The sequence below is a fragment of the Cololabis saira genome, chromosome 24 (assembly GCF_033807715.1).
Source record: "Cololabis saira isolate AMF1-May2022 chromosome 24, fColSai1.1, whole genome shotgun sequence".
Taxonomy (NCBI): Eukaryota; Metazoa; Chordata; class Actinopteri; order Beloniformes; family Belonidae; genus Cololabis; species Cololabis saira.
In genome coordinates, this window is record NC_084610.1 from 22,439,335 (window position 1) to 22,455,782 (window position 16,448).

The 16,448-nt window shown below is 39.8% G+C and overlaps 1 protein-coding gene across 1 annotated transcript in view; it reads right to left on the minus strand.

The window, feature by feature from the left end:
* LOC133425243 (cyclic nucleotide-gated channel cone photoreceptor subunit alpha-like) overlaps window positions 1-4,694 on the minus strand; it is an 11,806-nt gene extending 7,112 nt beyond the window's left edge. The window contains exons 1-4 of the mRNA XM_061715986.1: window positions 4,559-4,694; window positions 3,362-3,434; window positions 1,336-1,408; window positions 1,062-1,208 (exon numbers count right to left, since the gene is read on the minus strand). Of these exons, the coding sequence (XP_061571970.1) occupies window positions 1,062-1,208; window positions 1,336-1,394 (206 nt within the window). The 5' untranslated portion in view covers window positions 1,395-1,408; window positions 3,362-3,434; window positions 4,559-4,694. The remainder of the gene's footprint in view (window positions 1-1,061; window positions 1,209-1,335; window positions 1,409-3,361; window positions 3,435-4,558) is intronic.
* Window positions 4,695-16,448: the final 11,754 nt, after the last annotated feature.

Consider the following 16,448-nt stretch of genomic DNA (forward strand, 5'->3'; position numbering starts at 1 on the left):
AGATAACAATAGTAAAAAAAAGAATTAGAAAAAAAAATTTGCACCGTTTTTGTTATTTTGAGTGTGCGGCCCGCAAGAAAAAAATTGGTCAAATCCGTCCCGCCAAGAAAAATGAGTTTTTGGTTGAAAGTATTGGTACCGAACTTTGAGTGGTTTCCGACAATCTTCCAGGGCTCTTTTATCTTTCTTTCTATTTTCAAATGTTTTTCAAAGTATTTTTATCCCAACGATTGCTGGACTCTGTATGGTTCTGCTGTAGGTTTCTTCCAGATTAAGCAAAAATGGCTGCAACTAGTGGAGAAGACGGGATAACAGCCAATTATTGGCTTAAATTAAAGGCAGTTGGACTTGACAGTGACCCGTACAGTTACCCCAAGAACCAGTGGTCCATGGACATTAATACTTGGACATGAATCCAGTTTCCTAATATTTATATATACTTAATTACGCCTGGGAAATACACGAAGCAAAGCTTGAAGGCTTACAAAAGTCTTGACGCTTGGTCCGACTTCAAGGCAGGATTTGTTGGCGAAATTAAAGTGATGACACCGAACTTTATGATTTGACCGTTTAACGTTAGCTACCCAAAAATCCAACATTACCTGATGGAAGCTCGGCTTGGCGGAAATTGATCACAAATTCGTCTGATTGGAGTTGCTATTGATGAACCAGAGACTGAAGGCAGACGGAAAATTACTGAGGCTGCCTGTTTTTGCAATTATAATTGTTGATTCTATAATCTGGCCTTGACAGGGCGGTCTTGGGCCGATCGCTCTGGTCACAATCTTCCTGGTGGAATGTAAACAAGGGGACTCTGCCCCCACTAATCCCTCCCCTCTTCAGGAACATCTGCGGACCCTGTTTTCAGAACTGTCCCGAGCCGCCTCATAACATCAAGGACATTGGCTGAGAGCAGCTCTGGGCAAAGTTCACGGACTCATCGCTACACATACACTTACTGATAACCACACCTCCCTCAACTCAACGCCTCTCTTCCCACAGTTAGTTTGAGCTTCTGTTGCTGCTGTTTGGTCATTCAAAGTGTATCATGTGATACTTACGGCTCTTCTTTTTTGTCATCTTTCTTTGCGTCTTTCTTGTCATCTTTCTTGTCATCCTTCTTGTCATCCTTCTTATCGTTGTTGTTGGAGTTGTTGGTGTTGTTGGAGTTGTTGGTGTTGTGTGCAGCGGGGGGGCCGTGGACGGGACTGCCAGGGCAACACAAAACAGAGGAATGGGTGACCAGCAGTTGCAAAGATGGTACACAGGTAGCACGAGAGGTGCTGGTAAAAGCATCTATCTAGATGCTGGTGAGGTTGCTGGTGTGAAACCCACCTGCTGCTGCTGATCCTCGACTGTCCGGGACCGAAACGTCTCCTCTCACGGCGAATCATGGGGGAACGCCTCGCTGGCAGGTTGGAGATATAAACTCAGATCAGATCAATTCAATTCAATTCAATTCAATTCAATTCACTTTTATTTGTTAGACAGGGACTGTACATATTAATAGACACAAGTGTAAATATTCACGGTTGTAGCCAGAGGCTAATTTCCACCATTCGTCCCCGCGGCAAATTAATGCAGCCACCTCCGTCGTTGGATGGGCTTTCTACGGAGCATATGTAGTGCCACTCTGTATGGGAAGACCAACAAACTCCAGCTCCCTTTCAGCAGCCTTGAAGAGGAGTTCAGGGTCTCTCGCAAAAGAGAGGCTTTGCTCTACCGGGACTCCAAAGACTCGAAAGTGGCATCAGCGGGCATCGTGGTGCGAACCGGTAGGAAGTGGAGGGCTCAGGAAGGCCTGGAGGTAGCTGAGTCTCGACTGAGACACAGGGCTCTGGTGGGCACGGTTGCAACAGGCCGTGCAGGACTGGGAGCCATTCTTCAACCTCGCTACGAGAAGGTTCGAGGTAAGGACAAACGCCAGCTAGTCCTGAAAGAGGTGCGGGCAGGGGTTGAGGAGGAACGGACCAGCAGGATGGTGGGCATGCAGCAGCAAGGAGCATGGACAAGATGGGAGGGAGTGCTCGAGAGGAAAGTGACCTGGTCTGAGTTCAGGCAGGCTGAACCCCAGCGCATCAAGTTCATGGTCCAAGCTGTCTACGATGTCTTATCCAGCCCAGCCAATCTCCATCTCTGGGGCATGGTTGACTCCCCTGCCTGTGCGCTGTGTTCCAGAAAAGGCTCTCTGGAACACATCCTAAGCAGCTGCTCTAGTGCTGAACTGTTGCTGAAGCCATCTTCACCATTGTGGCCAAAAGCAACAGCAGCAAGCAACAACCTGGCAAGAGGAACATTGCCTTTATTAGGGCTGGAGAGCAGCCGCAGTCACAGCCCAAACCAGCAGCCGGCCTCCTCACCTCAGCAGCTGACTGGGATCTACCAGTGGACTTGGGCAAGCAGCTCAAGTTTCCAGACCACATCACAACAACGTCTTTGAGGCCCGACATCGTGCTCTCATCAGTGTCTTCAAGGCAGGTGCTACTGATTGAACTGACAGTTCCCTGGGAGGACCGAATAGAGGAGGCAAACGAGCGGAAGCGGTCGAAGTACCAGGAGCTGGTCGAGCAATGCCAAAGAAGAGGCTGGAAGGCACGCTGTGAGCCCATTGAAGTAGGGTGTAGAGGGTTTTTTGGCCGCTCGCTGTGCAAGGTGTTCACGCTACTTGGCATTACGGGGGCTGCAAAAAGGAAAGCCATCAAGTCCACCATGGAGGCAGCAGAGAGAGCCTCGAGGTGGCTTTGGATCAGGAGGAGTGATCTGTGGGCCAATGCTACTGGGACACAAGTCGGGGCTTGATCAACCCCGGCTGGGTCACCTGAAGGAGGGGGTATGATTGTTGAAAGACCCGAAACCCCCGGTGATCTCAGACACATCACTGATGATGTGTCCCAGTGCCTCCTAGGATGTATCTTTAATCATGCCAGACACAGAATCGGACATCAGCAGAAAAGTAGACAAGACATCCATACCAACAAAAACACAACATTAAAAGATACGACAGAACTAGATAAAAATCATTAAGCAATAAAACAAGTTGCAGTTGATAAACCAGTAAGTGACCGTAAAGTTAAAGTGCTAAGTGCTGAAGTGTAAGAGTTTGTAAAGTGCTGATGCAGATTACACATCAAGATCAGAAACGTTCCTTGTCTAATCAACTTCACCCTCAATGTCTTAATGTTTCCCCAAACACGCCATTATAAGAAACAGGTAACCTTTTAATATCGCATTTCAATGTCTTAAAATTATGCATTAGGGATATAAAAGTGCACTTTGCCTGTTGTGATGGTTCATGTTGCAGAGACTCTGCAGTTCCTGGAGACGTAACATGCACCAAAATCTAAACTCTGGCCACACTCACCTGTGCGGTCGTCCTGCAGCCTCTGGAGAAGTCTGACGTCTGGTGTCCAGGACACGGGGGACGATCAGGATCCCTGGGGACGATCAAGTCAAGTCAAATTTATTTATAAAGCACATTTCGCATTTTGAGCATGGACTCAATGTGCTCAAAATACATAAACAAACAAACAAACAAACAAAATTACAGGTTTACAATAACAGAAATAGATAACAACTAGCTGGTGGAGCTGCTGATATTTATTTAATTGTATTTATTTCAGATCCCCATTAGTTGCTGCCTCAGCAGCCACTATTCTTCCTGGGGTCCAACAGTACAAATATACATTTCTATAAAACTTTTACAGTACAATATAAAATGTTAGTTAAACAGAATAAAACAAAGTAGATAACAAGTACAAAAAAACAACAACTAAAAAGAAAAACAAGACAAAAAAAACTAAAGATAATAATAAGCAGAAAACAATGAAAAAAAGAACATGAATTTTCCTAAATGAAAAAAATGAAAATGAAAAAAAAACAAACAAAAAAAACAAATAACAACCAAAAAAAGATAGATTAAAGATAAATCCAAGTACAACTAAAGATAAATAAGTGCATACTAAATGAGGCAAATACAAAAACAAAAACAAAAAAACGGCTAAAACCATTAAACACGATCTAAAACAACCAGTTTCATTTGAACTTCCTTTCTTAGTCTCCTCTTGAAGCTTCAACTCCGCCACTAGTTGAAATAAGATTTTCTGGAAGTTTATTCCAGTAAGTAACTGCCCTGTATATTACTGTTCTTTTTAGTGCATGGGTTTTAGGTTTGGGCAGGATGAAATTACCTCTCTAGCATGTCTAGTATGATAGCTGTGGCTATCACTACATACTTCATGTCCAGACTGCAGTTAAGTGAGTAAAAACATCCTGTTTTGCACGACTCAGCACTAATTTGAGCAGCTGCACTTAAGGATGAATAAATCCTGAACTGAATAAAGAGCAGAGATGCTGATAAACAAAATATTTGAAAGAGTTGTAACACAGAACCCCCCTGCTTGTGTGCAGCTTTATTAGCTCGTTAAGGTGATTCTCCAGCAGCTCAAATCCTCCTCCCCGAGATTAAAGCATCTAAACTTAGATCTGCATCCCAACGTGACCTGCTGAGATCAAGACGGAGCAGCAGCTGAACTATAACTACGACTACTTCTCTTCCTACCGTAGGAACTGGTGTAGCTGAAGAGAGGGATGTGGAGACGGGTCAGTCGGGCTGAGCTGGGGAGACCTCCATCCTGCTGCTCCTCCTGGTGTCAAACAGCAGCGATGGGAGGACTAACGACTGACTCCTGCTCAGAGACTCAGAGACTCCTCCCATCAGGGAGGAACATCCACCCCTCACCGCTCTGCTCATCCCTACGGAAGATTATCAGGGCCATGGAGTAAAAAAAAATATCTGAGAGGGGAAAGATTTTTTTTTGTTGTGCACTTCGAGAAAAAAGTCGAAATGTTGAGATTAATGTTGAAATACAATTTCAAGAATAAAGTAAAAAATTTCGTGAATAAAGTTGAAATTTAGCCTTTTTTCTCAATATTTCAACTTTATTCACGAAATTTCGACTTTTTTCTCGACATTCCGACTTTTTTATCGACATTTCGACTTTTTTATCGACATTCCGACTTTTTTCTCAACATTTCGACTTTTTTATCGACATTCCGACTTTTTTCTCGAAATTGTACTTCAAAATTAATCTCGTCATTTTGACTTTTTTCGCGACATTTCGACTATTTTATCGACATTTCTACTTTTTTCTCGAAGTGCACAATAAAAAAAAAATCTTCCTCCTCTAAAATACTATTTTTATTTTTCTCCTGCCTGGCCCTAATACTCTTCCGTACATCCCGTCTTACTGCAGTATAGAGGTAGATTTGTTTCTTAATTATTCAATAAAAAAAAAGAGTTGCTTCAATCAAAAAATATATTTTCAATTAAAAAAAAATGTCACAAAATGATTTCAATCAAAGAAAATAAGTGTTTGAATGCAAAAAAAATATTTGAGACTCAAAAAAATGCATTTGAACACGGTTTTTCTTCGATTGGGAATGTTTTCTTTTATAGAAATTGAGTTTTTTGTTTGAAGCAACTTTTTTGATTGAAGTAGTGTTTTTGTGTGTTTGGGCCATATTATGGGTAGGACATTTGTGTCTTTATCATTTAATCAAAAAAGAAGTTGTTTCAAAAAGAAAAAAAAAATTTAAAAATATTTTAAAAATTCACTTCAATAAAAAAAAAAAATTCAATCAAAGAAAAAAAGCGTTTGAAAAAATATTTGAAACCCAAAAAATGGCATTCAAACACTTTTTTCTTTGATTAAAATACATTTTTTTGATTGAAGTGAATTTTTTTTTAATTGAAAATATATTTTTTAATTGAAGCAATCTTTCTTTTGATTGAATAATTAAGAAACAAATCTACCTCTATACTGCAGAGGAGTTGCTTCTCTGCACACATAAACACACACTGATTGAAGGCCGAGCCCAGAGCTTTCCCCCCCCCCCCCACTCCAAATCCTCTTAGTGGCTGAAGTAAAACATCAGACTTCACCTGCAGCTCAAAGAGCAATAAGACGATCGTCCTGCAGCCTCAGCTAATCCCAGACCCCCCCTCGTACCGGCCTGATCCACGTGAGACGACCAGACGACAAACAAACGCCACAGTGAAAAAGAAAAGTGCTGACCAGGCAGAAGTCTTTCATCAGATAGTTCCTGAAGGGCAGTTAGAGGTCACTAGATCTACTGAGGAGCTGATAGGATCTAGATCAGGGGTCAGCAACCCAAAATGTAGAAAGAGCATATTGGACCAAAAACACAAAAAACAAATATGTCTGGAGCTGCAAAAAATGAAAGGCTTGTATCAGCCTTAGAATGAAGGCAAATGGCAAAATGCAAAAAGGTTGAGAAAAAAGTTGAAATGTTGAGAAAAAAGTTGAAATTTCAAGAAAAAAGTCGTAATGTCAAGATTAATGTTGAAGTACAATCTTGAGAAAAAAGTCGAAATTTCCAGAAAAAAGTCGGAATGTTTAAATTAAAAAGGAAAGTAAAAAGGAAGAAAAGAGAGAAAAAAAAGGAAAAAAAGAAGAAAATAAGGAAAAAAAAGAAGAAAGAAAGATAAAAAAGGAAAAAAAAAACAACTAAGTGAATAAAAAACTAAAATAAAATGAAACTACTGCCGTCTATGGGTATGTCAATCAAACTTAACTAACATATTTCATGATATTTACTTAACATACAGGCTTTAATTGTTCTTTTGAATGTATCTCAGGTCCCACATCCTGCTGACACTGATCAGTGTGACCTCACATGTAATTCCCGGGTGAGGAACTGATGCTCAACAAGATGCTGACAGAGATGCAACTTGCCAATTAAATTCATTACCACCTCTGAGTCAGCTCTGCCGGCTCTCCCAGAGGAGTCAAGTCATCTAGAGGAGGAATCATGTTAAACCGTCACACAGACCAACCCCTGGGAGAGCTCGGTGGGAAAGAAGTGACCACCGTGTCGTGTCTTTAAACCACTGAGAAGAGATAAACAGACATGCTAAAGCCAGTACTGGAGTTGTAAAAAAGAATCAGGGGGGTGGTGGATTTGATCATATGGGGACAGATAATTTATGCTGATTACAAATAATATAATATATTACAAATAATAGCAGTGACCAAAACAGCTGCAGAAATACTGCAGGAATGACATAGCAGCAGTTAAATGCAGCCTTCTGTAAGCTTTAAATATCCACTGGGCTTACATCAAATACATCAAAACACAACAATAAAAAACTGTTTTCTGAACTTATCAATATGACTCTGTCCTTCACAGGATAAGTAACATGGATCACTGCAAAAACTCACAATCTTAACAAGAATATTTGTCTTATTTCTTGTTAAAATGTAAAAAAAATCTCATTACACTTAAAACAAGACTCATCACTGGAAAAAACAACAATTTTCACCTGTTTCAAGTAGATTTTCACTTAAAATTAGTAGAAAAATCTGCCAGTGGAACAAGATTTTTTTTGCTTGTAATGAGAAGATAAATCTTGTTCCACTGGCAGATTTTTCTACTTATTTCAAGTGAAAATTTACTTGAAACAGGTGAAAACTGTCAAATAAGTTATTTTTCTGGTAATGACTCTTGTTTTAAGTGTAATGAGATTTTTTTTTTACTAAAAATGAGACATTTAGCTATAAATAAGACAAATATTCCTGGTAAGACTTTGAGTTTTTGCAGTGAACTTTTGAAAATGTACTTGAAACAGGTGAAAATTGTCAAATAAGTTATTTTTCTGGTGTTATTTTTCTGGTGATGACTCTAAATGTTGAAATAGCAGTAAAACCACATTCATTGATGAAATGACATAAGGGATGGAAAGGGGGGATGGCAGTTTTACAGGGGGGATGATTTGGACCATTTTTATTTCAGGGGGGATGATTTGTGCTTCACAAGTAAAATCAATTAAAAACACAAAAATATTCCAATAAAAATAACCACTTTTTCACCCTCGTCCGTGGAAAACAAAGCAAAGATGTGCTGTGTTGGTGGAAACTTAAAGCATCATAAACAGTAGATAGGAGAAGGGAATGGCTCTGGTCAGCAGGGGAGCAGCAGCATCCTGAACCAGCTGCAGCAGCGCTGCAGAGTCACCTCATTACCAGAATTACAGAGCGTGACCATAATGGAGCAGGAACTAATGAAAGCAGGAAAGGCTTGTCAAGGTCAGCGCGGAGAAGAGGCGGCTGCCAGAAGCTCGGCCGACAGCAGAAGTGATCTGTTTATCAAGCTGTCACCAAGAGCTCAGGTTTCTGACTGTAGTGTAGACGTGTAGAAACAGAAAAAAAGACAAATTAAAGCTGCAAGCAGCGATGAACGGGCCCTCGCACTCACGGCCACCGCCCCCCATAAGCATATCAGAAATGACACCACCCACGACTTCCTATGTCAAACCATTCAAAAGTTATAGCAGAAAAAAGGGACTATGAAATATTGACCAATCAGAAGAAGGGGGTGCGCGCTTTTTGGCGTGTAGCGTCGCCACGGTAACACTTTTGACTGAGAAAAGTAATGCGTGTAGTCGCAAGATGGAGATGCACATTTTGATGTATAACACACCTGGGTGCACGTTACGGTTCGGGCCGTATTAACTGTCGAAGAAATGGCATAAATTGCGCCAAAATTACACGATTAATTAAAAATGGCCGACTTCCTGTTCAGTTTCGGCCATGACGCCAAGAGACTTTTCTTTAAGTTGTGACATGATACAGGTGTGTACCGATTTTGGTGCATGTACATCAAACCGTATTGTGGGGCTTGAGGCACAAAGTTTTCTAGGGGGCGCTGTTGAGCCGTTAGGCCACGCCCATTAATGCAAACCATTAAATATCAAATTTTTCGCCAGGCCAGGCTTGCGTGCAAAATTTGGTGACTTTTGGGGCACGTTTAGGGGGAAAAAAGCCCCGCTTTTGTCAGAAGAATAAAGAATAAAAAAAAAAAAAATCCTACAGATACAATAGGGCCTTCGCTCTGTAAGTGCTCGGGCCCTAATAAAAGATCAATAAATACACAAAACAGTAACAGATGGTTAAAAAGAGTGATATATGTGTAGGGATATGGGAACTGTAAATGACAGGAACATCAGCCAGCACCAATCTGGTGGATGTTTGGCTGAAAGACGGGAAGTGTGAGTTTGAGAGAGTGTTGAAGTGAGTTAGTCGTTTACAGGAACGTTTCTGACTGTAAATTATTTATTTGTGTGGAGAATGAAAAGGAGAAGGAGAAATCCAAGATCCCAAGATATTTAAACGAGGAGATGAAATCCAGCTTCCTTCCTCCCTTTCCTACTTCCTTCCTTCTTTCCTTCCTTCTTTCCTTCCATCCATCTTTTCTCCCTTCCTTTCTCCCTTTCCTACTTCCTTCCTTCTTTCCTTCTTTTCTTCCTTCTTCCCTTCCTTCCATCTTTTCTCCCTTCCTTCCTCCCTTTCCTACTTCCTTCCTTCTTTCCTACTTCCTCCCTTCTTTCCTTCTTTCCTCCCTTTCCTACTTCCTTCCTTCTTTCCTTCTTTTCTTCCTTCTTTCCTTCCTTCCATATTTTCTCCCTTCCTTCCTCCCTTTCTTCCTTCCTTACTCCCTTTCCTACTTCTTTCCTTCTTTTCTCCCTTCCTTACTCCCTTTCCTACTTCTTTCCTTCTTTTCTCCCTTCCTTACTCCCTTTCCTACTTCTTTCCTTCTTTTCTCCCTTCCTTCCTTTCTTCCATCTTTTCCCCCCTCCTTCCTTCTTTCCTTATTTTCTCCTTTCTTCCTTACTTCCTTCTTTCCATCCACCTGCAGAAATGATGTTGGAGGGTTAGAGTTGTTGCTTCTAGGGTCAGATGACACATTTTTGTTTTATTGTTATTGAGACGGAGGTGGATGTTATGAGACTGATAGATAAAAAGATAAAAGACTGATAAAGGTGAGACTGAGCTGAGAGTAGATGCTGCAGAGTGAAGAGAGGGGCCACATGAATGAAGGATGGAGTCATCAGCATATAAGTGATGCTAGGAGCTGCTGGCTGCTCTTACTGTGTTATTGATATAGACCAGGGCTCGGCAACCCGCGGCTCTAGAGCCGCATGCGGCTCTTTAGCACCGCCCTAGTGGCTCCTGGAGCTTTTTCAAAAATGTTTGACCTTTTTTTTTCCTTTTATTCTTTTTTTTTTGCTTTTTTTCTCTTTTTTTCTTCTTTTTTCCCTTTTTTCTTTTTTCTTCTTTTTTCCTTTTTTCTCTCTCTTTTTACTTCCTTTTTCTTTTCCTTTTTAATTTCAACATTTCGACTTTTTTCTGGAATTTTTTTTCTCAAGATTGTACTTCAACATTAATCTTGACATTTCGACTTTTTCTTGAAATTTCGACTTTTTTCTCGACATTTCAACTTTTTTCCCGAAATTTCAACTTTTTTCCCAAAATTTCGACTTTTTTCCCAACATTTTGACTTTTTTCTCGACATTTCGACTTTTTTCTTGAGATTGTACCTCAACATTAATCTCGACATTTCTAATGTTTTTCTCGACATTTTAACTTTTTTCTCAACATTTCGACTTTTTTCTCTCTTTTCTTCCTTTTTCTTTTCCTTTTTAATTTCAACATTTCGACTTTTTTCTGGAATTTTTTTTCTCAAGATTGTACTTCAACATTATTCTTGAAATTTCGACTTTTTTCTTTACATTTTGACTTTTTTCTCGACATTTCGACTTTTTCCCCAAAATTTTGACTTTTTTCTATACATTTTGACTTTTTTCCTCAACATTTTGACTTTTTTCTCGACATTTCGACTTTTTTCTCGAGATTGTACCTCAACATTAATCTCGACATTTCTAATGTTTTTTTCGACATTTTAACTTTTTTCTCAACATTTCGACTTTTTTCTCAACCTGTTTGCCTTTTGTCATTTGCCTTCATTCTAAGGCTGATACAAGACTTTTCATTTTTTGTGGCTCCAGACATATTTGTTTTTTGTATTTTTGATCCAATACGGCTCTTTCAACATTTTGCGTTGCCGACCGCTGATATAGATGGAAAAAAATGGGCCCAGGATAGAACCTTGTGGCACCCCTTTGAAGATGGTAAGTGGGTCTCCACTTATCTGCTGGACAGGGTCAAAGAAAAAGCTGGCTAACCAATCACAGCAGGCGGCGGACAGACCGATGCCTGGGGAGTCAGAGGACACAAGTTCAATCCCTGGGAGGATCTGGGTCAAAGTGATGGAGACACAACTTATGATGGATCCAGTTTTTAAGTCCACCGCATGAAACCAAAGGTTAAACACGCTACGAGAACCAGCGTCAGTGTGAAGGGGATCGGTGGCGTGGTGGGTTAGTTCACGGCTGTAAGGCACCAGGAGGTCGGTGCACGCCGGTTCAAATCCAACGCCGGTACCTGGAGCCCTTAAAACTGGAGTCACAGAGGTTGGGAAGAGGAGGATAGAGGAGGATGAGAGGGAAAGGGGAGGAGGTGAGGGTGTCTCCTCCCCGAAATACGGGGACACAAAGGGAGGGGATTATGGAGGAGGAAGCAGGAGCAGAGAGGATTTTACTGAGACTAGAAGAGGATAGAGTAAGTTATTCTAATTAGTCAGAAACTAAGTACATAAGTAGTCAGAAACTAAGTACGTAAGTGACATAAGTAGTCAGAAACTAGTACGTAAGCGACATAAGTATTCAGAAACTAAGTACGTAAGTGACATAAGTAGTCAGAAACTAAGTACGTAAGCGACATAAGTATTCAGAAACTAAGTACATAAGTAGTCAGAAACTAAGTACGTAAGCGACATAAGTAGTCAGAAACTAAGTACGTAAGCGACATAAGTAGTCAGAAACTAAGTACGTAAGTGACATAAGTAGTCAGAAACTAAGTACATAAGTAGTAAGAAACTAAGTACGTAAGCGACATAAGTAGTCAGAAACTAAGTACGTAAGCGACATAAGTAGTAAGAAACTAAGTACGTAAGTGACATAAGTAGTCAGAAACTAAGTACATAAGTGACATAAGTAGTAAGAAACTAAGTACATAAGTAGTAAGAAACTAAGTACGTAAGCGACATAAGTAGTCAGAAACTAAGTACGTAAGTGACATAAGTAGTCGGAAACTAAGTACGTAAGTGACATAAGTATTCGGAAACGTAAGTGACATAAGTAGTCGGAAACTAAGTACATAAGTAGTCAGAAATTAAGTACGTAAGTGACATAAGTAGTCGGAAACTAAGTACATAAGTGACATAAGTATTCGGAAACTAAGTACGTAAGTATTCGGAAACTAAGTCACATAAGTAGTCGGAAACGTAAGTGACATAAGTAGTCGGAAACTAAGTACGTAAGTAGTCAGAAATTAAGTAGTCGGAAACTAAGTACATAAGTGACATAAGTATTCGGAAACTAAGTCACATAAGTAGTCGGAAACTAAGTACGTAAGTGACATAAGTAGTCGGAAACTAAGTATCTTATGCACGTTTGTAACTTAATTTATACTTTTGTACGTAACTAAGTTTCTGACTACTCTATACTCTTCTAGTCTCAGCAGTAAAACCCCACTGCTCCTGCTTCCTTCTCCATAACACCCAGCCTTTGTGTCCCCGTATTTCGGGGAGGAGACACCCTCACCTCCTCCCCTTTCCCTCCATCCTCCTCCATCCTCCTCTATCCTCCTCTTCTCCACCTCAGTGACACCAGTTTTAAGGGCTCCAGGTACCGGCGTTGGGTTTGAACCGGCGTGCACCGACCTCCTGGTGCCTTACAGCCGTGAACTAACCCACCACGCCACCGATCCCCTTCACACTGAGGCTGGTTCTCGTAGCGCATTTAACCTTTGGTTTCAGGCGGTGGACTTAAAAACTGAATCCATCATAAGTTGTGTCTCCATCACTTTGACCCAGATCCTCCCAGGGATTGAACTTGTGTCCTCTGACTCCCCAGGCAGCTCTCTGACACCCTGAGCTACGCTGTTGGTAGATCACTGGATTTCTTTCAGTCTTTTCTATCTACATTTAGAGTCAAAACCACAAAAACCTTTCAGTTGCAGGTTCAGGTTTGGTCTGGTTTACAGAACGGTCATCTAACCCTCTGAGCTACGTGTCAGACACATGGAAATGCTTTTTTTTTAAGCTTTACACTTCAATGTTGGTGGTTGAATTTTAGTGAAAATGCTTTGCCAAAGGAAACTCAGTGAGGGACTTGAACCTGGGACCTCCAGGACAACAGTGATCATGTTAGTCCACTGAGCTTTTTACCAGCTGCTCTGGATGGTTTTCCATCGTGTTAGGCCACATTTACACATAGGTTTTTTGACTTTTGACTTTTGACTTTTTTCTTGAAATTTCAACTTTTTTCCATAAAATTTGACTTTTTTCTAAAAATTTTGACTTTTTTCTCAACTTTTTTCTCAAAAATTTGACTTTTTTCTCAAAATTTCAACTTTCTTCTCGACATTTCGACTTTTTTCTCAAAATTGACTTTTTTCTCAAAATCTTTTTTTTTTCAAAAGATTTAGAATTTTGACTTTTTTCTCAAAAATTCAGCTCTTTTCTCAACATTTTGACTTTTTTCTAAGAATTTTGACTTTTTTTCTTGACTTTTCTCAGAATTTTGACTTTTTTCTCAACTTTTTTCTCAAATTTTGGACTTTTTTCTCAAAATTTCAACTTTCTTCTTGACATTTCGACTTTTTTCTCAAAATTTACTTTTTTCTCAAAATCTTTTTTTTTTCAAAAAATTTTGAATTTTGACTTTTTTCTCAAAATGTCTTTTTTCTCAACATTTCTTTTTTTTTCCTCAAAATTACTAGAAAAGAGATATTTCCCCCTCTACGTTTTGAAAAATACATTAGCCAAAGGAAACTCAGTGAGGGACTTGAACCTGGGACCTCCAGGACACCATGTTAGTCCACTGACCTTTTTACCAGCTGGTCTGGACGGTTTTCCATCGTGTTAGGCCACATTTACACATAGGTTTTGGAAAATACCATAATTTACATGAACCCGCATAAATATCTGTTAAGGTGCTATGAGCATCCAAACCTACAGGGGGCAGTGTAATGAGAAGATAAAGTCATGCTAGCCAATCAGAATCCTGGAAAAAAACATCAACAAATGACACGAGTAACTTCCAGTTACTTCCAAGATGAACGAGAATTTTTCGTTTGGAGTGACAGAGAAGTGGAGTTACTTCTCAACATTTTGACTTTTTTCTTGAAATTTCGACTTTTTTCTAAAAATTTTGACTTTTTTCTCAAAAATTTGACTTTTTTCTCAAAATTTCAACTTTCTTCTCGACATTTCGACTTTTTTCTCAAAAAAACCTATTATAATCCATAAAGGTACAGAACAACAAGAACACTGTTATTTACTGAACAGAGACTTCCAGCTGGATCTATGTTTTAGTTTGTTGTGTCAGCTCATGATTCTGGATCTGGCTCGAACCGGCATGGGTTGAGGTTAGAAGTGTTTACTGATGATCTTAAAAACACGGTGCTGATCACACGTTGACCAGATGAAAACGTGTCTGTGTGTGAGAGGAAACAGAGTGAAGGAGGAAAAAATAAGTTTTGTGACCTGAAATGTCCTTGATTCTCAAAACAGTCATATCAGCTATGTACCTGTTGTTTATTGACAAATGTAACTGCGCTAGTTCACATGGGATCTTTTCTCCCGTGTGAACCGAGGGCTTATTGTGAGAGCTTGCGGGCGGGCTTGAGTGAAAGGTATAAAGACGAGAAAGCCGGAAGTTCCATTCAGAGTCTGCTGCGGGTCTAGTGCACGACGCCCAGCCGGGGTTTTTATCGCTACTCTGCCTGGACTGTCCGGCTCTCCAGTCCTTCTGTGTTAAGGTAAGAGGTACATCGCCTAGCCCCTATGTAATTGTCTGTTGCTTTGTCATTTGCGGGGGATAAATTGACACAGAGTATCCTAGCGAAAGTGGCAATTGTGTGTGAGTCTTTTTGTGTGCACTGCTTTTAATAAATATATTCATATCTTATAGCAAAAGCGAGTGTGTGTCTGATTCATTTTTGCACAGCCGACCGCTCCCGAGCCTAAAGTGAGTTTCTCCCAAAACACAGAGGTTGTACATGTTCAAGAGGCTCATCACCACCCGACGGTCTCTCCTCGCGATCCACTGTCAGCACCGCTCCAAAATAATGAGACTTTTGGATTTATGAGGTTTATGAAGTTAAAATCCGATGGCTGAAAGGATGCAGGCCCCCACCAGAGTCTGGTGGGAGCTCCTGCTCGCTTCCCTGACGCCCCGGTCTGACCTCACCCCTCATTGCAATACATAAACCACCAATTCTAATTCTAATAAATTGATAATTATTTGTTTAACTTATTTACTCTCAAATTAATATTGTAACCCCCCCCTCCCCCCCAAATAAAATAAAAAAAACACTGGGTTTGTATGTGTATGTGTATGCATAAGTATGCGTATATATATGTATATATATTAAATATAGTAATAATGCACATATATATGCCTTTGGTTTCTACCGTCATGGTATCAAGCATTAATATGTGTGCAGACAAGGTAAAAAAAAAAAATATATATATATATATATATTGTCAATTTATGTATCTACTTTCATCACCTTATTTACACACACACACACACAAACTGATTGTCTTTTGTCGTTGTTTGCACTGTATGTTAATAAATTAAAAAAATAAATAAAATAAAAAAAAAGAAAGGATGCAGCTGTTTTTCTGCTGATGCTTCACTGCTGCAGTTGAAAACTCTCCTGACTATAAATAACTCTTGACTGATCGACATTAACGCGTAGGAAAATCCATCATTCCACCTTAAAACCAAACTCACTCCAAGTTCTTGTATTAGAATATCAAATATAGGAAACCTAAGTTTCAGAATATGAAACTTAGGTTTCCTATATTTGATATTCTGCATATTCTGCAGAAAATGCTCCATCACCTCCACCAGCCTGTCACCATGGAAACGCAAGAAGGGGGTGGGGCTTTACTGCCATCTAGTGGTCAGAAGAAAAAAAACAACTACTTGAATAAGAACATTGGAAATGTAGATAAATTACACTGCATGGTGGAAATCTCTGGTCCCTGAAAGTCAGAGGTGTCTTCAGTATTCACATTCATTACTCAGGTAGAAGTATAGATACTAGAGTTTAAAAATACTCCTGTAGAAGTTGAAGTATCAACTCAAGTTTTTTACTCAAGTAAAAGTATAAAAGTACTGGTTTCAAAACTACTTAAAGTATAAAAGTAAAAGTAATGAAAGGGGGAAAAAAGCCATTGGAAATGAATGTATCTTAGTATAATGCAAATATATTAAAGAACCATATATGTGTACTATTGAGCATTAACATGTGTTTCAGAGAGCAGCAGATATGATGACTAGTTCCTATAAGTATTGTAATGGTGCAAAAAGTCAAACTTCATGTTCATGTTATCATTTATCCTAACCTTTATTGGAATGTACATCCAAGTTTAGTTGCAGGAATCTGAGGGAACGGATGTAAGAACAAAACTGGACAAGAACATCTGAAACAACCACAACCTAATTCACTCTATCC